This window comes from Mustela putorius, unplaced genomic scaffold, assembly GCF_011764305.1.
Source record: "Mustela putorius furo isolate JIRA1106 unplaced genomic scaffold, ASM1176430v1.1 tig00000139_pilon_pilon_pilon, whole genome shotgun sequence".
Taxonomy (NCBI): Eukaryota; Metazoa; Chordata; class Mammalia; order Carnivora; family Mustelidae; genus Mustela; species Mustela putorius.
This window is the reverse complement of record NW_025421293.1, coordinates 8,124,283-8,146,537: the sequence shown is the minus strand read 5'-3', so window position 1 is coordinate 8,146,537 and position 22,255 is coordinate 8,124,283. Positions and strand designations below refer to the sequence as shown.

Here is a 22,255-nt window from a genome sequence, read left to right as displayed (position 1 = left end):
TAGCTTGATTGTGGTAATCTTTTCACAACGTATACATGTTTTTTAAAAGATTTTCTTTGGGGAAAGAGAACACAAGCAGGGGGAGGCGCAGACAGAGAGGGACAAGCAAACCGTGCCCTCCAAGTGGGGACGGTGAGATCACCTGAGATCACCTGATCTCAGACCCTGAGATCACGACCTGACCTGAAATCAAACCCTTAACCAACTGAGCCACCCAGGTGCCCCTCAAGTTGTACACCTTAAACAATTTTTCTATGTCTAAGAGATCTCAATAAAGCCGTTAAGAAAAAGAAATGAGGAAAACCTCTTCCAGAGTTTTCCATCAGTCTCAGAATAAAATCTGAAGTCCTACTGCAGACTCCGAGGCTCTAGGTGATCTGCATCGCACCCTCCCAGTGATTGCTGTCCCCTTTGCAATCACTCTTTCAGTCTCAGTGGCTCCTTGACCATTTCCAGTACCCTTCTGCTTCGCAGCTTTGCCTTAGCTATCCCCTCCATCCAGAATGCGCTCCCCTGATTTCTCATGGCCCGCTTCCTAACTTCCATCAGATCTCAGCTCAAAGTTTCTTCCTAGTCACTCCTTTGTTCATTTCAAATGGCGGGCACTTGGGAATGAACCAGAAAACAAAGTCTCTGCTCTTGTAGGGAGGAAAAGTACATTCTACTGGAGCAGATAAAATAAAAAGCAGGTAATAAAATAATCAAGTGAAGCTATGTCAAGAAAACAAAAGCCTAAGAGGATAAAGAGATTTCTGCATTTGTTGGGGTGCTTTGGGATAAGATGAACTTTATTTTTGCTCTACTGCTAACCAGTCGTGGGGCTTGGGGTGAGATCCTTCACCTTGGGATGATGTAGTGGCAGGGCTGGTAAATCCTACTTCCTTTATGCAAATGCGTCTGATTTCTGAGTTCCACGCTGGAAAAGGAAGAGGAGCCATGGACTGACATCCTGATGCAGGAAGGTTGGGTGTGGAGATCCATTAGATATATCTATATATCTATATCTACAGAGAGAGACAGAGATGGACTGAGCATTCCTGAGACTTGGAAAGGAACAGAGCATGAGTCTCGTCTTTTCTTTTTTCTTTGAATTTTTTTTTTTAGATTTTATTTATCAGAGAGAGAGGGGGAGAGAGCAAGCACAGGCAGACAGAATGGCAGGCAGAGGCAGAGGGAAAAGCAGGCTCCCTGTCGAGCAAGGAGCCCGATGTGGGACTCGATCCTAGGATGCTGGGATCATGACCTGAGCCGAAGGCAGCTGCTTAACCAACTGAGCCACCCAGGCGTCCCAGTCTTGTCTTTTCTTGAGGTCCACTACATCTGTTTCCTCAGGCATCCAGCAACTGGTCAGAACAAGCATAGGGTCCACGTCCTTCCTAAGTCACTCATTCCCTGAAGCCAGGGGCTCTTGGCCTGCAGATATCTAGTGAGAGTGGCCTGAATAGGCACAGGACGGCTCTGTCAGATCATTCCTTAAGCATCACCTATTGTACTGGAAGCCTCCAAAGATATTCTCTCTTTGTCCCTTACAAGGAGGACATATGCTTTTTGCATCAGGAGGCATGTGTAGAGTGGGGTGGGGGTGCAGGTCCTAGCAAGAATAGAAGCTGGAAAAGAATCAAGGGGGGGGGCGCGGCTTTGGGGGCACCTGAGGGGCTCAGTCAGTTAAGCGGCCCACTCTGGATTTTGGCTCAGATCATGATCAGGGTCTTCGGCTTCACCGGGCAACAGGCTCCCCGCTCAGTGGGGAGTCCGCTTCAGGAGTCTCTCTCCCTCTGCCCCTCCCACTCGTGCTCTCTCTCTCTCAAATAAATCTTAAACAAAACCAAAACAAAACAATGGGGTCCCTGCAGTTTCCCTGCCTCAATCCTAGCCCAACTGGAAGCAACCTCCCAACTAGGACCATGGAAAACCGCTAAGATGGCTGCAGAGGCTTCTAGGAGAGCCTGGGATTAAAATAGAAAAAGAGGGCTTTCCTATGGGTTGTGATTCTAGCGACTTGGAGGTCTCAGTGGGGAGGAACAAAGCCCAGTTCCCAACTCCCAAACTCCGCCGGACCCCCTGACTTACTCCGGGTAGAGCTTTTTGGCCAGAGTAGCCCGTAAAGTTATACGTCACTGGGATCAAGCCAACACGTCATTAGACTCACCATTCGGCGCGCGCTGACGGCGGAAACGAGGCCGCCCTAGCCAATGACAGGAGCCGTACGGCGGAAGTGCAGAAACCGGTCTCTCGGGAAGATGGCAGCCTCGATCAGGCCAAAAGTTGATTGGCAGGTTCAGTGACCAGAAGGTAAGCCTCACAGCACGAGCGGCAGTTCGGAGGCTGAGGCACGAAGGCGCTGCGGGCCAACCTCAGGGAGGAGTTGGAGGCGCAAATAAAGGTCTCTGGAGAGATTGGAGAAAGGGCGGTTCCGGAGGGGGGCGCTGCGGCGGGCGGGGTCTGGCCAGAGAGCTGGGCGCCCGGAAGGGGCGGGGCCCGAGGCGGGGCGGGCGGGGCTTTTGGAGATCGGGAGCCGGGCCTGGAGACGAGGCCCGGGTTGGGAACAGCTAGGGGCAGGGTTTATGGGGTGGGCGTGACCATGAGGTGGGGCTTGGGGCGGGGCTTAAAGGGACCCGGGACAGAGCTGGAGAGGGGAAGGGTTTGGGGGGCCTGGGCCTGGTCTGCGGGAGCCTCATCTAGCGGGGTTCCGACGCGGCGGCGGCGGCATCAGACCAGGCCCTGCCCCCCCGATCTCATTCCAATCCCTTTCTCCCCTCTCGTCCCCCAGCTCTAGACTCCGGGCCCTGTCCCCTGAGCTCTGTCCTCGTATGTCCACCGTCCACAGCCTGCATGCGCCGTGGGGCGCCCCAGGACCAGGAGCTGGTGGGCCCGGGGGCTCCTGGGCGGGGGTCCCGGGGCGCCCCTCCTCCCTCGGGACTTGTCCCTGTCCTCGTCTTTCCCCCGGACCTAGTATTCAGGGCGGACCAGCGGAGCGGACCCCGGCAGCTGCTGACGCTCTATAACCCCACGGGAGCTGCGCTTCGCTTCCGAGGTGAAGGGATGGGCGCCTCATGCCCGGGATCTGGGTCTGGCAGCAGGACATTGGGGGATGTGCGGGCTGGAGGAGTGAGATGAGTGGGGTCAGATAGCCAAGCTTGGCGGGCTGGAAGAGTTACATCCAGCCCTGGGTTAGAAGGGAGGGAGGACTCTAATGTCCCTCCATGGGCAAGCTTGTCTCTGAAGCAATAGTCGGTCTCTGTGTGCCTTTACCCCTCAGTCCTGTGCACAGCGCCGGCCAAATACACGGTGTTTGACGCAGAAGGATATGTGAAGCCTCAATCCTGCATTGACATGTGAGTGAGGAGGGTGGAGGGGACTCACGGAGCCAGGGGTTGGTGCCACCTTTGTCTCAATTACCGAGCTGGTATCATACAGCTCAGACCTGGTTCTCTGCAACCTTTTTCCCCACCTCTGTCTGCGTCCCTAAGGGGAAGGCTTCTGGGAGGTGGGGCCTGGATCCACTTGGATCACTGCCTGTTACTCACTTCCTCTCACTGGGTCTTTCTCCTATTTTGGGACCAGTGTGATTCGCCACGTGGCCCCCATTCCCAGCCACTATGACGTCCAGGACCGCTTCCGCATTGAGCTGTCTGAGGAGGGAGCTGAGGGTCGAGTGGTGGGGCGCAAGGACATCACTTCGGTTCTGAGGGCCCCAGCCTACCCCCTTGAGCTTCAGGGACAGCCTGACCCAACACCCCACCCAGGGCCTCCTTCCTGGACAGCACCACCCAAGGCCAGACACTTCCCAGAGAGTGAGTCGGGGGATGGGAATTCTCGAGTTCTTTTTTTTTTAATTAAAAGAATTTATTTATTTATTTGACAGAGAGAGATCACAAGTAGGCAGAGAGGCAGGCAGAGAGAGAGTGAGTGAGTGGAGGAAGCAGGCTCCCTGCCAAGCAGAGAGCCCGATGCGGGATTCGATCCCAGGACCCTGAGATCATGACCTGAGCCAAAGGCAGAGGCTTAACCCACTGAGCCACACAGGTGCCCCGAGTTCTTGAGCATTACCCTAGAGATGGGCTCAGCTGGAGCTGAAGGGGTCTTCTGGCTCCATGTTTTGCTTCTTCGTAGAAGCATTCCTAGGAGTTTAGATTTTATATCAGTTTAGGCAAAAAGCAGGCTTTGTAGTTTCCCTGGTTTCCGGCTTCTACTTAGAAGGAAAAGTTCTTCCTTAGCTCTAACCTCAGTACTTCCTATCATTGCTTCCTTTCTGCTCAGTTCAATAAAAAACCCACACTGAGCAACTACGCCAAACCAAGCTGCGGGCAGCACATGGGAGACAGTCCCCTGCCTGAGGGACGTGTACAAGAGTCAATAATAAAGGCAGGGTGAAGAGAAAAAAGTGCTGAGGGCCCAGAGGGGAGAGGGTCTCTCATGCCTGTGGGGACAGAAGCAACAGGGAGGAGGGGACACTTGCCAAATGTCCCCTGGAGGCCCATCAAAATACACCTCCCATCTCCAGCTTCCTCCCTGGAGGGCGCTGGGCTGGGCAGGAAGGCGGGTGGAGCTTCTGATGACCTCTGTTTCCCAGACCGCCCCCCACAACTGGCCACCAGCTCCTTCCTCCTCTTCTTGCTGACCGGCATAGTCTCTGTGGCCTTCCTGCTGCTCCCGCTCCAGGACGAGCTCGGCAGCCAGCTGCCCCAAATCCTGCACGTCTCCCTGGGACAGAAGTTGGTGGCAGCCTATATCCTGGGTGAGCGTTGGGACCTAGGAGGGAGGCTAGCAGGACCCCACGGCTGCTCACCCCCTTGGTCTTCTTTCTCTCCTCTCCAGGACTCCTCACCACGGTGTTTCTCCGGACCTGAGCCCTCTGCTCACCCTCCCCCCACCTCCTGGGGCAGGGACTTGGACATGCCCATGAGACAGCCACTGTGATGCTTATGCCTCCGCCTCAGTTCCTACTCCCTCTTCTTCCCGCCCATCTTCCCTCCCCCAGGCACCCAGGGATTTGTATTCATTTTCCAAATTGAATAAAATAAATTTTTAAAATCAAACTGAGGGGCGCCTGGGTGGCTCAGTGGGTTAAGCCGCTGCCTTCAGCTCGGGTCATGATCTCAGGGTTCTGGGATCGAGTCCCACATTGGGCTCTCTGCTCAGCAGGGAGCCTGCTTCCCTCTCTCTCTCTCTCTGGCTGCCTCTCCATCTACTTGTGATTTCTCTCTGTCAAATTAATAAATAAAATCTTAAAAAAAATAAAAATAAAATAAAATCAAACTGAGAAACGGAGGGAGCAGCCCCTTCCTTCACACTTCTTTCCTGAAGTTTCTCCTTCCGGCCACAGGAGACCCAGGAAGGAGTGGGGGACAGTCAAGGAGCCCAGTGAGGATATAGAAGTCCTGGGTTCTGGTCCTAGTGTCACACCAGGAAAATGTGTGACCTTACAAGCAAGTCACTGAACTTCTCTGAGCTTCTCTTTCTACCTCTAAAATGAGGGGGTTGGGACAGCAGATTTTTAAGGTCCCCTTTAGTCCCCCAAATAGAGTCCGGTCCCTAAACTAATGTACTTAACCTACAAAGAAACAAATCTTGCCCAATCCCGCCCACTACACATATCCAGTCTCATAGTCTTGAGCCATCAGAGCCTCTTGCCAGGGCTGCCTAGATGCTTTTTTTTTTTTTTTTAAGATTTTATTTATTTATTTGACAGAGAGATCACAAGTAGGCAGAGAGGCAGGCAGAGAGAGAGAGGAGGAAGCAGGCTCCCTGACCTGAGCTGAAGGCAGAGGCTTTAACCCACTAAAGCCACCCAGGCGCCCCTGCCTAGATGCTTCTAATACCCAGAATCCTTTTCTGCTTTTTGACCCTTTATGTGCCTTATTTTTTCTCTCCCTTTAAGACTTAAGCTGCAGTGGTTCAGAAACACCAAGGTCCCTGCCAAGATTGGGGGCAATGGCATAGCCTGACATTACCTCAATTTAACCAGGCAAGAAAACTAAGGCACAGGAAAAGGACAGGATCCTCAAAAGGTATGTGTCCAGCCCTCAGATGCAGAGCAAGGGAGCAGGAAGGAAAGGAGGCATCCGGTGACACTGGCAGGTTGTTGACTATGGACCAAAATCAGCAAGATGAGGTTGTTAAGACAGACTCAAGTCTGTTCTCTGCTTCTGCTGCCACGTCGCCTTTATCCACCTCTGCTCCTCTTGCATCCTTTTTTTTTTTTTTAAGATTTTATTTATTTATTTGACAGAGAGAGATCACAAGTAGGCAGAGAGAGGGAGGAGGAAGTAGGCTCCCTGCTGAGCAGAGAGCCTGATGTAGGGCTCGAACCTAGTACTCCAAGGTCATGATCGGAGCTGAAGGCAGGCCCTTAACTGACTGAGCCACCCAGGGACCCCCCCACCTTTTTAAAAAGTAGACTCCACACCCAGTGCAGAGCCCAGTGTAGGGCTTGAACTCATGACCCTGAGATCAAGACCTGAGCTGAGGTCAAGAGCCTGACATCTGACCAAGCCACCCAGATGCCCCTGTGACAAATTTTCTTATAAGGACCCTGATTAGATTGGATTAGGCCCACCGTAATGGTCTCATTCAAACCTAAGTCCCTGTCTCCAAATACAGACTCTGAGATACTAAGGGTCAGGCTTCAGCTCTGGTGAGGGGGACACATTTCAGCGCGTAACACTCCCCATCTCCAGATCCTCAATTGAATCACGTCCAAAAAGTCCTTTTTGTTGTGTAAGGTAACATTCACTCACTCATTGGGGCGCCTGGGTGGCTCAGTGGGTTAAACATTCACTCACAGGTTCCGGGGATTACGACGTGAACATCTTTTTCCGGACCACTATTCTGTGTGCTACAAGAAGCAAATGGACAAGGTAAAGGGCCGAGAAACCGCTTTGGGAAATTTGTTCTGGACAGTATGTCAGGGAAGGAAATAGCTGAGGAGGGTCTGACCCTCTTCCCGGCTCCTGAGAACCCAGTCTGGATCGAGGGGCTCAAGGAGGTGCGCAGGCGCAAAGGCAGAGGCTCATGCTGGAACCAGGGTAGGACCTGTTGTGCCATACTGGGAGCAAAAGAGGACGGAGTAGCCCAAAGACCAGCCCCAGGATTTATGCAGCTGCTTGGACGGGAGAGTCCAGCCTGCGGCCTCCCAAGACGTGGAGAGAGAGCATTCCTACTTCTACCTTCTCTGGCCCTTCTGCCCAACCCTTCCCTGTCTCGAGTGAGGGACGACTGGGTGGAGAGAGTAAGGAACATGCATAAAGGTGTTTGTAAAGAACAGATGCCACCGTCCAGTTTATTCAGGCCCAAACCCCAGCCCCTCCCGCCACAGACCACCTGCTGGGGCTATAGGCTACAGTTCCAGCCATTCTCCCACTAAGAGGGGTGGCCCCTTCCCAGGGCCTAGGAAACCTTCCAGAGGCGTCGCTAGGTGTGGGGGACCCCCTTTCCTGCAGGGGAAGGGCTGTGCGATGAGCACGGGGATGCTCTCAGATTAGCTGACAGGATGGCCGGCCCATCGTGGAAGGCACAGCTCACCTGCTCCTACACTGCAAGGCCTGGGGGTGGGTGTCTGCGCTGGCACCTCGGCTGGGCCCCTTGCAGAGATGGGAAGGGCTGATGAGAAATCGGTCGGCAACGACAGGTGGTACTAGGCACCCCCATCACCCAGAAATCACTCTAACGGGAGAGCAAGAGCTCCGGGCATAAGCCCCAGCTTCTCCGCACCCCCCCTCGCACCCTCCCTCGCACCCTCCCACCATGGACCTCAGAAGTTGTTATCGATGTTCCAGACGTCCCCGCTAAGTGCGTTGGCGGCCCCCTGCAGCGTCCAGGTGAGAAGGGCCAGCTGGCGTCGGAAGCGGCTCTCCTGGAAGCCCAGGCCGGGAGCCACCCTGGAGGCGGTGGCCCCCGGGTCTCCAGAGCCGCCCGAGCGCAGCAACCGCACGTGGTCGAGCAGCGCGCCCAGCGTGTGGTCTCCGCGGCCCAGGAAGATGTGGCGGAACGGGGAGTCGGCCGGCGACACGTACTGGGACAGGAAGTAGAACTCCACCTGCGCCAAGAAGGGGATCAGGTCGGGGTGGGGGTTCCGCCGAGAGCGCGGGCCAGAACAGCAACTCCCCACCCAGCTTGGGACCATTGCAGCTGCTTCAAGTCCCACCTCCCTGTGGCTACCCAATCGGGGGCGGCCATTCCTTGACGTCACCAGCATCTGGGTAGGATGCGTCCTGGGGCTGTGTTTTGGGTTCTATCCCGTTCTGAGCCTTGGGCCTCCAAGCCTGCATCCACGTCTCCCCAGTGTTCCCTCTTCACCCATTCACTTACCCGGCTGAAGCCTCAAAGAAGTCTATGGTCTGCATTCCCCCTCAACACCAGGAACGTCCACAGCCCAGAGTCAAAAGTCAAAGGGACTGGCCAGCCCTAATTAAGTGCCTGTCTGTCTGTCCTCCCTGCAAAACGTCTTTCCAGAGACGGCCTCTCTCCTAGCGGGATTCGTGCACCTTCTTTCCACCCTCTCTGGTTCCTTCTGCTACCACCCATGGCCAAGCCCAGGGTTCGACCTACACTCTCTGATCTCCTTACCTACACGCCGTTAGTTTTCTTCTCTGGCTGCGTATCAGAATCAACTTGGGGAGGGCCCCTGGAGGGATCAGTTGGTTAAGTGACCACCTTGGGCCCAGGTCATGACCATGGAGTCCCAGGATGGAGTCCTGCATCAGGCTCCCTGTTCAGTGGAGAGTCTGCTTCTCCCTCTGACTGCCCCCCTGCCCCGCCCATGCTCTCTCTATCTCTCTCATTCTCTCTCTCAAATAAATAAAACAAATCATTTAAAAAAAAAAAAAGAATCCCTTGGGGAACTTTCCAATACCCACTGGGTGGGTGGGTGCCTCCCCAGGAAAATTGTCATCTCTACTCCAGTTCCCTCACCCACGGGCGGCATCTTCTGCCGCTCATCAGCAACCTGACACTCTCATCCAGACCTCGGTCTTTGCTAACTTCATTCCCTCTTCTCCATTTACACCCTGGCCAAATCCTTCCTAAAAGTCCACTCTGCCCACATCACCTCCTTCCTCAAACACCTTCCTAATTTCCTTGATGCCCGGACCCTTAAAAATCCAAAATTCTCATCCTGGCATTCAAGGCTCCTCATCGGTGAACTCTATCCCACTATTTGGTGTACCTCTGCCCCCTGCTTCTCCACAGGCTTCTGTTCTGGCTCTGCTAGCCCACACGCTGCTCCTAAGGACAACCAGGCCTGTGTCCCCACCACACCCTTACTCTGGGCCTCTCCACTCCGAAATGACTTTTCTTTGCACCGACCCAAGTTCTGTTCATTCTTCAAGGCCAACGTCATAGTCTAAAGCAGGGCTTGGCAAACCTTTTCTGCACATAGTAAATATTTTTGGTTTTGCAGACCATGTTGTTTCTGCTGCAAATGCTAAATTTGACCACCACAGCCAGCACACAAGCAGCCATAGACAATATGAAAATCAATGAGCGTGGCTGTGTTTCCATAAACACTTGCAGAAACAGGCACCAGGCCAAGTCTGGCCTACGGGTTATCATTTACCAACCCCTGGTCTAGAGCCACGACCTTCCCTGGGTCTGGCCCAGCTCTGTGCTCCTGGTTCTGAAGTACAGATTCTTAAACTCTCCAGCCCTGAGTGTGAATCATGTCTCTGACGCACAGATGGGGGGCATGTAGCTACTTAGGGGGTCAGGCAAGGGGAGGATCATTTTGTGTTCCTGGAGTCTGGGACAGCAGGGGTTAGAACAAGATCTGTAAATGAGAAGGAACCAGGCCCAATCTCTTGTCTCACCTGCAGGATCACTGGTGTCTTAGTGGAGGGGACAGCGGGGAGGAGAGGTGGAGAGGCCAGGAAGTGGGGAGGAAGAGGAAACTACAGAGAGAGAATGAGGAGGGTCAGGAGAAAGGAGCAAGGGCGAAAGAGCAAGAGCGGTGGGTTGGTAAACAGAAAGAATGAGTGATGCCAAGGAAAACAGGCAGGGACTGAAGGAGGACTCAATGTCGGGCATACACTGAGGGTCCGCTGTCTACTCTACACTCACAGAGGATGCTCCAGTTTTTAATTTTGCCCTGTAGACTTTCCCCCATGCCCACAGCCCCGACTTAGCCCATTTTCCAAAATCAGTGGGTGGCCAGACCGAGTTCTTGGCATAAAGAAATGGAAGGAAGCAGGGGGGATGGAACAGGAGATGTTGTGTGGGTTGCAAAGTCTTCAAAACTAAGCTGGAGGAATGGGCCAAGGACTAAGGTCTTGTAGAACTTTACCGGACACCTCCCCCAGGCAGCTTCTCTGGGTTTCGCCCGTCTTATTACCAGGAGGAAGAGAGCTCTCCTTGCTCTGAATTTCTTAAGCATTTGCCCCTCCTGGGCCAGAAGCTTGTGCCTCTTGTACGGTGGACGATCGTGTACATGCTTTTTCCCTCCAGAGGGGTGAGGAGGCAGTGGAGGGCCCTGTGTGTGTGTGTGTGTGTGTGTATATGTATGATGGGGGGGGGGGAGGGGTGGGCGGGGCCTCACCCGCATGATCCGCACGTTGTACATGCGCATCAGCCGCTCATCCCTCTCCTCTGAGCTGTAGATCTCCTTTCGCAGCTTCTCTGCCGCGCGGATGTAGTCCCCGCGCGCCGAGTACACCCACTGGAGGGTCAGCCCGCGGGCCTGAGGGTGGAGATGCAGACTGGGGCCAGCCGCGGGGGCCAGGACCCCGGCCTAGGCTGGGACCCCCCGGGCTGGCAGGTAAGAGGGGCTGTAGGGGGGCGGGATGCTGGGAGAGGGAAGACCTGGGTGGTTGGGAGGGTACCAGCTGGGTCGTAGGGCAGGAGTCAAGGGGCCGGGCTGCCAGAGGGGACTAGACCCTAAGGACTGTGAGGAGCCGGGGCAACGCTTTAAGGGGATATAGCGTCCCCCCACCCCCAGAAGCCAGGAGCAGGGTTTGTATCTTGGACCTTCAGGTCCCCGGAGAACTCGTTGAGGCTGCCGATGTGCCTGAGGACCACGTCCCCGTAGCGGCCGAAGTCCAGAGGCAGCAGGTGATCGTGGCTGAGCCGGATGAGGAGCTGCCCCGCGAGCTGGGCCACAGCCTGGGCCACAGCAGGCAGGCGGCCTCGCAGCATCGTGTGTAGGTTCTCGTACGTGTCATCCTTCGTGTGCAGGAACGGGTACACCTGGCCATCCTGCCGGGACAGGGCGCGGGCTGGCGCAGGGCCACGGGACACAGGGGCCGGGGGGGCTGCTGCTCTGGGGCAGGGCCAGGAAGTCTCACCTCCATGAAGGAGAACTCGACGGCAGGGACCCCCGCAAAGGCCGTGAAGGAATAGGCACTGCTGTCCATGGGCAGCGGCCGGATCCTGGGAGTGGGCAGGTTGGAGGGCGTGTGGCTTCGGCTCCCCCCACAGCTGTCTTCCCGCCTTCCTGGCCCCAACTTACACTTCGGCGTCCCAGCTGTGGCTGTTGAAGGTCACCTGCTCAAAGAGGGTCTGCCCACTGCGGTTAGGGGAGTCCACCTGGGGGGGCAGGACACGGGGCACGGGTCAGGCGCTGGCTGCCACCAGCTTCCCTTTGTCCCCGGCTCCCGGCCAGGCTCTTGCCTGCTTCAGGATGTTCTCTATGAGGCTGATCAGAAGGGGGCTGGTCTTGGCATGGAACTTGTCATCGCCTGTAGAGAGGGACAAAGGATGCCAGGCTCTAGGCTGGGCCCTGCGGCCACCGTGCACCCAGCGGGTGCCCCCCGTCCCCACTCACCCAGCACTGCATTGTCCAAGCTCACGTAGACCACGGCTTTGAGGTGCAGCACGCTGAGGTAGCCCTGTGGGTGAGGGACTTGGAGTTTAAACCCCCCTCCTCCCCACTGCCTGACCCCCTGCCCTGGACCCCCCATTACCTCCAGCCACTCCGTGGAGCCCACACTCCCAAAGTCCCCTCCGTCCCAGCTGATGAACAGCAGACTCCTGCGGGGCTGGAAGCCTGGAAGCAGAGCGGGTCAGGAGGACGGGCTCCGCTGGAGGCCCAGCAGCGATGCACCTTTGTCGTCTTCTGTCCTGCGGCCCTGGGGTCTCTCCGTCCCTCCCACCGAGCCCCCAGCCCAGCCCACCTCACCTGGTCTGCCCAGACTCCACTATCACAGGGACGGAGCTAGCTTTCCTCTGGTGTCTCCTGCCTAATGCTTCACTCAGACCGAGGACCATTACTACAGCTGCCCCTTGAACTTGGGTTTGAACCGCTTGGGTCCACTCACATGCAGATTTTCAGCTGAGCAGAGTCAGCGCCCATTCTACTCTCCTGTTTGCAGCAGGAAACAGGAGAAGCGACTTGCCTGGCGCCAGCTAGGATGTGAGGAAGCCAGGTTTGGAGCCCAGGTCTGCCTGGCCACTCTCTAGCCTGTGCCCGCCTGCCTCTCTGCCCTGTGCTGGCTCGGGCCACAGCCCCAGCTGCCCGGCCCAGGCCCTGACCTTACCATTGCTCACCATGGAGGAAAAGGTCCGCACCAGCTCCAGCAGGATGGCCGTCCCCACGGCGGACTTGGCCGCACCTGGGCCCCATGCATCCCTCTGGGCCCCGATGACAACATAGTGATCTGTAGGAGGGGAGACTTGGGGTCTACGTCCTTACACTGGGAGAACCCAGAGACGACCGGGGAGGGTGCGTGCTCACGGGGCCTCCCCACCATTTCCCAGTCCTGCACCCCCACAACTCTCCACCTCACAGCCCTGCAATCCTTGCTGTCCTCAAGGAGAGTGGCCCTCCTCCCCTCGGCCCTGCCTGGATGGCCTGCTCCCTCAGCAGGGTGCCTGGCCTCATGCTGGACTCCATCACCTCCCTGGCTGGGCCATGTCCTGCGCAAGTCCTGACAGGTTTTCCTCCGTCACGCCTCTCTCTAATCCACCCCGCCCCTGCTCCCGCATTCTCCTCTGAGCCACCACCCCCCCCCCCACACACACACACCGTGTCTCTCCATCAGCGCTTGTAGCTACCACCCTCTTTGGCTCAAAAACCCACTTTGATTGCCCATTGCTCTCGACATCTAGTTAGGTTTGAAAGGTTCATCTATCTCATGGGAAGTCCCGTTCATGCTGTAAGATCACCCAACTCATGCTTGCTCCCGTCCCGTGCCAGAGAACTCACTACTGTGCCAAGCTGCCCATCCCGTTTCTGATCAGATTTGACCATGGGATCTACTCTTTGCCACCGCTCTCGGTCCCAGATCAGCCTCAACTCGCCAGCCTCCCTCCCTGCTCAGCCCTGCCGCCCCCTCCACTGAGCACCACTCTTGCCCACACCCCCAGGGCCACCTGGGGTTCATGAGTGGTGGCTCCCCAACTTCTGGCTGCAGGGGATGCTGGGCAAGCTAGCACACCTGGCTCGGAGCGGCCCTCGATGCAGCCAAAGATGTTGCTGATGGGGGTAGAGACCCTGTGGTTGTTGACCCCGAGACGCAAGCCTGGCCCAGGGCCCAGGCGATAAGGGGAGACTGGGAGGCGCCCCTGCCACTCCTGGGGGGCCACAGGGCCTTGGAGCTTCCTGGAGAGAGGTGGGGAGAAAGGGTCAGAAGCGACACAGAGGCTCAGGCTGTAGAAGAGCCCAGAGCTCCCTCTTTGCGCTTTCCCTCCCACCTTCCGGCTCCAGCTCGACTTCTGCATTCTGCCTGCTGCCGTGGACAGTTGTGCAGGTTGTGTCCTGCTTAAACTGAGGCTGAGCCCACGCAGAAGATCGACCTTTTCCTACTTCATGCAAAAGCACTTTACAGGCTAGCTATGTCTCCCTTCCTCCTCCTATCCTGGCCCCCACAGGCCCCTCACCTTAGCAGGAGGGAGGCAATGTCCGCACTGATGGGCTGGGCGGGTATGTTAGGGAGGCCGGAGGACTGGACTGGAGGGAACTGGGTTTGATTAAAGGAAGGGAAGCCAGGCGTGTAGGGGTCCCCAGTTCCGAGATGCACCTGCGAGGAAAGGGATGTCCACACCAAAGCAGGGAGCTGGGCTCCCAGGGGTAGCCTACCAGCCTCATCCCAGACAAGGAGGTCCAGTTCTGGGGACTCCAAGAATCCACTGCTGGCTCCCCCAGACTCACATGTCCATACACAGCCCTGTGGCTGGACAGGCCGAGCTTGTGTGGGTCCTGGGAGAAGTCTGCTGGATCGGGGTATATGAGTACTCCTCCAGCCCCAAATTCCTGGGCACTGGCCACCTGGGGAAGGGGAGTGGCTAACGGACTCCTTCTCCCGGAGAGCACCCAGTTGTAAGGGCAGGAGAAGCAAGGAAAAGGGAAGTAACACGGTCTCCGCTCCGCTGTCATGGAACCACAGAGAGCCTGTGGGCACCGCCTGACCCTCATCTTCCCGCCTTCTCCCAGTGCCTTGGCACTGTCCCACTGTCCTCTGCATTCCTCCGTGTTTGTTCCCCATCCCAGCATTTTCTTACGACCCACTTGGTTCTCTCTTTTCTCTCTCCGACAGCCTCTTAGACGCGTCCCATCCGCTGCTATCCTGTTCCCCAGCCCCGCATCCTCCCGGTTCCACGCCACTCCCCCATTCAGGGACGCTCACCTTCTGGGCGAAGCTGATCTCCCCCAAGCGCACCAGCAGGAGGCGCCCCGCCGTCTCCACGCCCCGGGCCCGCAGGTCTTGCAGGTCCTCCGGCCGCCCGTAGTGGGCGTACACCAGCTCTCCCTGGGGATGGGGAGGTCGGTAAGGCGTGCCCTCCGGGTCCCTCCTCCGCCACCCGAGAAAGGGTGCGCGCTGTTCCCGACTTGGAGGCGGGACAGGGGGCGCTCACCGTGGCATTGCCCGTGGCGCTGTAGGGACAGTAGACGTCGTGGTCCTCCAGCGGCAGGGGCTCCCCGAGCTTGTCAGCCGCATCGACCCAGTGCAGGGTATTGGGATGAGCACTGAAGAGCAGAGGTGGTGAGCGTCTCCGTGGCCCCCCCGCGCGCCCCCCGCGCGCCCCCCGCGCGCCCCCCCCCCGCGCACTCACGGGTGGGGAAACTGCAGCCCGACGTAGTGCGTGTCCATCCACACGTGGTCCAGCTTTTGGCTCGAGAGCGCCCCCCGGATGTCCTGAGCCAGAGCGGCCATCCCCGCCGAGCCAGCCATCCTTTTCCGAAGGCTGATTTGCCTGAGCGGGAAGAGGCGGGATTGGGGCGCGGAAGGGGAGAGGGACTTCTGGACGCCTGGAGGAGAGGGCGGGAGGAGGGAATGATGCCAGAGACGTGGGGTCGCCCTGGGCTCTGGGCGGCGAGGGGCTCCTAAGTCTCTCCCTGACCCAGGCCATCACCATTCATCCGGTCACCACCTGGGCTATCTCTAAGGTCACCTCCTTCTGCTTGAAGCCTTAGCATCCGATACCGTGCTATCCTGCCCACCATCCCTTAGGTTTTTCCTTGCCCAGGCAAACTCACCAGTCTATCTACGGCCCCCCGACACACGTGCACACACACATACACACACATGCACACTGGCCACCCATGAAAACGCTTTTCTTCTGAAGGACTAAGTGGGCAGGGGCAGCCCTCCGTCTCCCCCGTCCTCCAGCTGCGCCGAACAGAGACATCTGATACTATGGTTCCTGATAGGATAGCAGGTCCCTTGTCTTCTTCCACTGTCACCACCTAAGTGAGCCTGTTGTCCCCCTATTCTTCCATCTCACTCCTGCCACAGACTGGCCCCCCCAGCCCCCCACCCCCGTCTCCCTGCCATGGACTTCACCTGTGCCTGCTCCAAGGCAGACTCCTCCCTCCTCAGCATCCTCATCCAGTACCCCTCTACCTGTTGCTCTGGCAGAAACCCAAGCTGTCCCTTGAGAGGCTAGGTCTCCTGTGGGGCTCTTGAGCTCAGGAGAGAACTCGGGTTCTTATACCACCCGGGCTTGGAGCAGAAGCAAGCTCCCCGCTCCACTGTTGGAATTTCCGACCATCTCTCCTCCGGTAAACCCCCTTTGAAGCCTTTGCCATCCAGCTCTCCCCTCTTCTGCCCTTCTTCCAGCCAATCTGTCCCTTGTCTGCTTTCATCAAGGACTTTGGCATCTGGCTTAGCATTTTCCTCTCGACACACGGTCCCCTCAGTCCATGCTGCCACTTCGAAATCCGTGTGCAGGATGTGCCTTAGTCCCAGCCTCCACCCCTCAGCTCTCAAGAGGACCCCTGCACCCCAGGGCTCGTGGTCAGGGGGGCTTTCTCGGTGCCATCCCTGCCGCCTCCTCCCAGCCCAATCCAGGAGCTCAAGCATCTGTTTGAAACTGCATCTGTCAGGCTCAGATGATGGCTCAGTCCCTTAAGCCTCTGCCTTTGGCTCAGGTCATGATCCCAGGGTCCTGGGGTCCTGGGGCCCTGGGGTTCTGGGATGGAGCCCCTCCTCAGGCTCCCTGCTCAGTAGGAAGTCTGCTTCTCCCTCTCCCTCTGCCCCTCCCCCTGTTCATGCTCTCCCTCTTCTTTCTCAAATAAATAAAATCTTAAAAATGAAAGAAAGAGGGGTGCCTGGATGGCTCAGTGGGTTAAGCTGCTGCCTTCGGCTCAGGTCATGATCTCAGGGTCCTGGGATCAAGCCCCGAGTCGGGCTCTCTGCTCAGCGGGGAGCCTGCTTGCTCCTCTCTCTCTCTGCCTGCCTCTCTGCCTGCTTGTCATCTCTCTCTGTCAAATAAATAAATAAAATCTTTAAAAAAAAAATGAAAGAAAGAAAGAGCGAGCTAGCCTGTGTTAGTTTTAGTGTGTTTGTAAAATACGTGATGCGCAGTGTGGATTCCTGTGCCTCACAATAAATTTGATGGGCACGCTGTAATATGGATAGACCTTGAAAACACCATGTTAAGTTAAAAAAAAAAAAAGTTTCTCAAAATTAAAAACACACACCAGAGATAGCTACATCCAAGCAGTGCCTCTTGGAATGATTTTTTTTAAAAAGATTTTATTTATTTGACAGATAGTGATCACAAGTAGGCAGAGAGACAGGCAGAGAGAGAGGGGGAAGCAGGCTCCCCGCTGAGCAGAGAGCCTGATGTGGGGCTCAAACCCAGGACCCTGGGATCATGACCTGAGCCAAAGGCAGAGGCTTTAACCCACTGAGCCACCCAGGCGCCCCTGATTTTTTTTTAAACTTTCCCCTTTGTATTTTTCCATATGGCTTAACTTTTAAAATAATGGACACAGAGGATTTTAGGCAAACATTTATGTTTTGAAAAATCTACATGTGCCCATAAAACATTACATGTATAGCAAGGCCATGTGTGAATTTAAAGACACACAGCAAACATCAGATGAGGTGCTTCTAGAGGAACCTGGGTGGCTCAGTGGGTTAAGCCTCTGCCTTTGGCTCAGGTCATGATCTCAGGGTCCTGGGATCAAGCCCCGCATCAGGCTCTCTGCTCGAGCCTGCCCGCCCCTTGCTTCTCTGCCTACTTGTGATCTCTGTCAAATAAATAAATAAAACCTTAAAAAAAAAAAAAAAAAAAAGATGAGTTGCTTCTGGGGGAGGGGATGGGAAAGAGGGCTACGGGCTAGGGAGGGAAATTTAAAAAGCCCTTCACTGGGGCACCTGGCTGGCTCAGTCGGTGGGCATGGGACTCCTGATCTCAGGGTTATTAAGCTTGAGCCCCACGTTGTGTGTAGATTACTTAAAAATAAAATCTTTTAAAAAACAAAACCAAACCAAAAAAAGCCCTTCACAGAGACGCTGAACCACCATGTCAGGAATATTATAAACTGTTCTTGGCACTCACCTTAAAAAAATTAAAAAACCCCTCCCCTTCCCATCTGACTTCATTTCTGGGGCACCTGGGTGGCTCAGTTGGTTAAATGTCTACCTTCGGCTTGAGTCATGATCCCAGGGTCCCAGGATCAAGCCGGCTTCTTCCTCTTCCTCTGCCCCTCCCCACTGCTCCAATTCTCTCTCTCTTGCTCTCACTCTCAGATAAATAAAATCTTAAAAAAAAAAAAAAAAGTCTTCATTTCTCTCTTTTCTCTTAGAATAAAATCCAAAGCAGTTTGGGTAGATATTAAGGCTTTTTATGGCCTGAGCTATATCCACCCTGACACCACAGGTCCCTGAGGCCACAGGTCAAAAATCCAAGGTCCATGATGGGGCCTTCAAGACTTTTCTGGGTCTGTCCCACCACTTGTCTGGATACCGGACCCCTCTGCTCTCCTTCAGACAACCACATGGACCTTCCTTCACTTCCTCCAAGAAGCCACCATTTCCCACCCCAGCCCCTTTGCACCTACTCTTCTCTGACCTGGAATGCTTTTCTACCTTCTCTTTGCCTGGTGAACAACTCACCCCTCAGGCTTCAGCTCATCACCTCCTCCAGGAAGCCTTCCCTGGCCCCTAATCTAAGTCGGGTTCCCCTGGTTATAGTCATTCCCCACATCCTTTACTTTTCCTTTGAAACAGTGACTGTAGTAATAAATACATTGTCATGAAAGTGATTATTAGTTCAGTACTGATTTTCCCCCACAGGCTGTAAGCTTCATAAGGACATAGCCCAGACTTTTGTTCTCTCCACTAACCCCACCTACTTAGCCGAGCACCTGCCACATAGTACAAGCTCAAAGACATTTGGTGGATAAATGAATGAATGACCTCATCAGTGTCACTGAGTCTAGCCACTCACTTCCCTTGCCACACCCACATCGGGCTTGTGCTTACTCAGAATTCCATCTCTGGAATCTTTACCCACTGGGGATTTACTGAGCACCAACTTAAATGCCAGGCACTGGGCTAGGTGCTGGACACATGCAGATAAATAGAACCTGGGAGATCAGATAAATCTTAAAAGTTCCAATATCCCACTCTCTGACTAGATCTTCCCAGGTTCCGGCTTGCTTCTTGACCCTCCCCTATGCCTGCTTTTCAACCCCACTGAGTGCTCCAGACTATCCCGTTCCTTCCTTTTCCATCCACCCTGGAATGGTGGATCCCTTCACTGCTCGCCCCCCTCACCACCCCCCTCTTGCCTCCCTGCCCTCTGATGGCATCCCCGGTGCCACACCTGCCCGTGGGACCTGACAAACCATCCGCCTGCTCAGCCTGCACCCAGAAGACCGACTCTTGCTCAAGAAAATGAGGAGGCCCCGCATGTTGTTGATGGCTCAGACGCAAGGTCTTTGAGCAAGGTGGGTCCAGTGTATGCAAAGAGTAGTAATACACCTTGATCAAGTTTCACACTGATCCCATGAAGATGAGAAAAATCTATCGATACTAATTACAACAGAAACATACACTAAGAACATACAGACATAAACTGAAGCAAAAAAATCAGATGATCATTTCAGTACATTCTGGAAAAATATTTGAAAAAAAAAAAAATCCAGGGGCACCTGGGTGGCTCAGTGGGTTAAAGCCTCTGCCTTCGGCTTGGGTCATGATCCCAGGACCCTGGGATGGAGCCCCATGTTGGGCTCTCAGCTCAGCAGGGAGCCTGCTTCCTCCTCTCTCTCTGCCTGCCTCTCTGCCTGCTTGTGATCTCTGTCTGTCAAATAAATAAATAAAATCTTTTAAAAAAATTTCTATGCAAGTCAGGAGACAAGCCTATCTCCTGTCATCATTACCTAAATTCATGTCCTCTCTAATGTGATAAAGCAATGAAAAAGAAAGGGTATAACCATTGAGAAAGAAACTTTTTATCTCTTACTGTCTATAGCTTATGTGAGCTTCTACTTAGAAACCCCAGGAGAATCCACTGAAATACTATTCCTGACCCAAGATAGTGCTCCTGGTGATTCTACCTCTTCTCTGGACCTGCCTGGGCAGCTCCTTCCCAATGGGGAAAGTGACCTCAGCAAAACAAGAGAAACCCCGTGTGGTCTGCCTCTGGCTGGCATCTCTCTCCCGTAATGTAGATGGAGGGGGGTGGTCTGTGCTCTTGAATGCATTTGCTTTCTCATTTTTTTTTTCTTGGTTTTTTTTTTTTTTCTGATTTTTCAAAATATCCTTCCTCAGAGCTCCCCCGCCCCTCCTTTTGCCCCCAGCCCCTAGAGCTCCCCACAGTCCCAGGTCAAAATCCACGGACCAGGGATGTGGCATTCAGGACTTTTCTGGATCTGTCCTGCCTCCTATCTGCATACTGGCCCCCTATGCTCTCCCTCATTCGCTCCCGAATCTCCCAAGCGTGCTGTTCAGACCCCAAGCCCTTTGCCCTCTTTTTTTTTTTTTAATTTTTTTTTTAATTTTTTAAAAAAATTTATTTGACAGAGATCACAAGTAGGCAGAGAGGCAGGCAGAGAGAGGAAAGAAAGCAGGCTGAGCAGAGAACCCGATATGGGGCCCAGGACCCTGGGATCAAGACGCGAGCCCAAAGTAGAGGCTTTAACCCACTGAGCCATCCAGGCATCCCGCCCTTTGCTCTCTTCTTTCCAGAACACTCTCCCTCCCCTGGGCTCCAAACAGACATCCTTCCCAGGACCACACTGAACAGGGAGGCCAGGGAGGCGAGCGGAAGGACTCAGAAGCGACCCCACATCAGGGTCCTAGGAGGAGAGGAAAGGAAGCGGAGTCCAACCAAGTGAATGAGGGTTTTCAAGGCCAGGGGAAGGGGACAGGCTGATCCTTACCTGATGGTGTCCTCCAGGCGCCCCTCCCCCAGGAACCGCAGGAACATGGCCTGGAGGTCGCTCCAGTACAAGGTGCCCTGGTGGGAGTCTGGGCCCGGCTCATAGTTTACGTCCTCGGGGACCACCAACACGTCATCCCCACATGCCTGGCAGGACCCGCGGAAGGCCACGTAGCCCAGAAGGAAAGCTGGGGGAGGGCAAGATGGAGACTCCCCTGGCGCCCCGCTCCGGACTCCGGACTCCGTAAATCCCCCCAACCCAGGCCCTTCCCTGGTGGGGGCGGGAAGACTCTCACCCCCAGTGAAGATCAGCAGGGCTGTCAGGACCAGGTAGGGGGCAGCCTTTCGTCCTGCTGCTGCCCAGAGTCCAAGGTTTTGCCTCCCCGCTCGAGAGCCCAGGTCGGGGCCCCTCAGCTCCATGGGGCAGAAGTGGGCTGCTGGCTCAGCCCCCTCCTCCCCCTCTTCCTCTTCCTCCTCGAGGCGCCACTGCTGGGTGCCCTCCACACGCTTGTAGATGGTCTGAGAGGGTCGTGGGGACAACCTTTGCTGCAGGGGGTGGGGGCACGGTGGGCATGAGACTGGGGAAAGAGGCACAGGGGGTAGGATCTGGCCATAACGGTCAGTGGCTCTGGAGTGCCAAAGGAGCACAAGGCAGGGGAAAGGGTCCCCAGAGGCAAGCTGGAGGGGAGAGATGGCGGTGGGAAGGGGAGGGACCAGCCTTGGGGTTTGGGGGGATGGTGGAAGGACCTGGAGAGAAGGCCTAGAGTGTCCCCCAACCCATTTGGTCTTACCGTTCTCTGAAGTAGACCCCAAAGTCGCTCCATGCTCATGCCCCCTCCTGAGCCCTGCGGGCCGTTCCCCCCACAGTGATAAACCGTTTGTGGGAGCCCCAAGAGGGCCCCTTATCAGCCCTGGCAGGCAGCCTGGGCCCAAGCTGTTCTTCTCCCCCCGAAAGGGGTGGGGGCACTGTCCTGGCCTCAGTCCAGCCTTCCAGATATGAACCCCCAGCCCAGGCTAGAGGACAAGGGGCTGTGCCTTCCCCTGCCAATCCCTCCACAGTCCCTCTCCCGCTCCTTCCCGGCAAAACAATCAATTTTTTTGACCTTGGGGCAGACTTTGGCCTCCTAGTTCCGGTCAGGGGTGGGGGAGGGGGGGACTGATGGCCGGGGAGTGCAAAAAGATAAGGATGCCGGCTCCTGCTTCCACCCCTCCCACTGTCCTTGGGGACCCCTTCCTAAGCCCCCCGCCATGAAAACCTCGCTCCCCCTCAAGTCATCCGGCACACAGCCAGCCGGGCCTTGTAACACATGAGTTCCCCGCTCCCAACATCTGCCCCCAAGCAATCCTAAACTGAATTGGTCACAGTGGTGTGACCTGGGGGTTGGTCTGGCCCTGCAGATGACGGTCTCATTAAAATCAGGCTGAAAAGTGGGTCTCAAGCCATTAACTTCTGCGGAGGGAGGGGCATGGGTGGGAGCATAAGGTTAAGCGAGACAAGTGAGCGCTCCAAGTCGGGGTTCTCCAGGATCTGCGGGTCGAAGCCCACCAGGCATTGGTGGAAAGTCCTGGTCAAGACCTGAGCACAACTGGATGACCTTCAACAACTCACGGCCTTCTCTGGGCACCTCTCTCTTTGGTGACAGAAGGACTTGATTTCTACCTCTTTTGGGTCTGGACACCCCAGAAACACATCACAGGCACGAACTGC

The 22,255-nt window shown here is 55.6% G+C and overlaps 2 protein-coding genes across 5 annotated transcripts; one reads left to right on the top strand and one right to left on the bottom strand.

Moving 5' to 3' along the window:
- The first annotated feature begins 2,198 nt into the window (after positions 1–2,198).
- MOSPD3 (motile sperm domain containing 3) lies at positions 2,199–5,039 on the top strand. Of its 3 annotated transcripts, none has more exons than XM_013061069.2 (6): positions 2,199–2,292; positions 2,771–3,034; positions 3,260–3,335; positions 3,565–3,794; positions 4,574–4,738; positions 4,819–5,039. In XM_013061069.2, exons 2-6 carry the CDS (start codon positions 2,833–2,835, stop codon positions 4,848–4,850), a joined length of 705 nt encoding a protein of 234 aa, XP_012916523.1. In that variant the 5' UTR covers positions 2,199–2,292; positions 2,771–2,832; the 3' UTR covers positions 4,851–5,039. The 3 variants fall into 3 exon arrangements, with proteins under 3 accessions (XP_012916523.1, XP_012916521.1, XP_012916522.1); XM_013061067.2 differs by having other exon boundaries at positions 2,249–2,383; XM_013061068.2 differs by lacking the exon at positions 2,199–2,292 and adding an exon at positions 2,471–2,538.
- Positions 5,040–5,185: 146 nt separating this feature from the next.
- Positions 5,186–21,648, bottom strand: TFR2 (transferrin receptor 2). Of its 2 annotated transcripts, XM_013061066.2 has the most exons (19): positions 21,339–21,648; positions 20,844–21,093; positions 20,549–20,735; positions 14,983–15,123; positions 14,785–14,896; positions 14,556–14,678; positions 14,081–14,197; positions 13,810–13,949; positions 13,368–13,531; positions 12,468–12,587; positions 11,895–11,977; positions 11,756–11,819; positions 11,602–11,669; positions 11,441–11,517; positions 11,277–11,361; positions 10,960–11,187; positions 10,532–10,672; positions 7,753–8,038; positions 5,186–6,838 (listed from the first exon to the last, which is right to left on the bottom strand). In XM_013061066.2, exons 1-18 carry the CDS (start codon positions 21,375–21,377, stop codon positions 7,754–7,756), a joined length of 2,424 nt encoding a protein of 807 aa, XP_012916520.1. In that variant the 5' UTR covers positions 21,378–21,648; the 3' UTR covers positions 5,186–6,838; position 7,753. The 2 variants fall into 2 exon arrangements, with proteins under 2 accessions (XP_012916520.1, XP_004761591.1); XM_004761534.3 differs by lacking the exon at positions 5,186–6,838 and having other exon boundaries at positions 7,252–8,038.
- Positions 21,649–22,255: the final 607 nt, after the last annotated feature.

Excerpts from the sequence above, each read along its gene's own strand:
- TFR2 (XM_013061066.2), bottom strand. The coding sequence starts at position 21,377 with ATGAGCATGGAGCGACTTTGGGGTCTACTTCAGAGAACG. Across the intron at positions 11,670-11,755 it reads CTTGGACAATGCAGTGCTGG|GCGATGACAAGTTCCATGCC; the intron begins GTGAGTGGGGAC and ends CCCTCTCTACAG. Across the intron at positions 11,362-11,440 it reads CACAGCTGGGACGCCGAAGT|GATCCGGCCGCTGCCCATGG; the intron begins GTAAGTTGGGGC and ends GCCCACTCCCAG.
- MOSPD3 (XM_013061069.2), top strand. The coding sequence starts at position 2,833 with ATGCGCCGTGGGGCGCCCCAGGACCAGGAGCTGGTGGGCCCGGGGGCT. Across the intron at positions 3,336-3,564 it reads CCTCAATCCTGCATTGACAT|TGTGATTCGCCACGTGGCCC; the intron begins GTGAGTGAGGAG and ends TTTTGGGACCAG. Across the intron at positions 4,739-4,818 it reads GGTGGCAGCCTATATCCTGG|GACTCCTCACCACGGTGTTT; the intron begins GTGAGCGTTGGG and ends TCTCCTCTCCAG.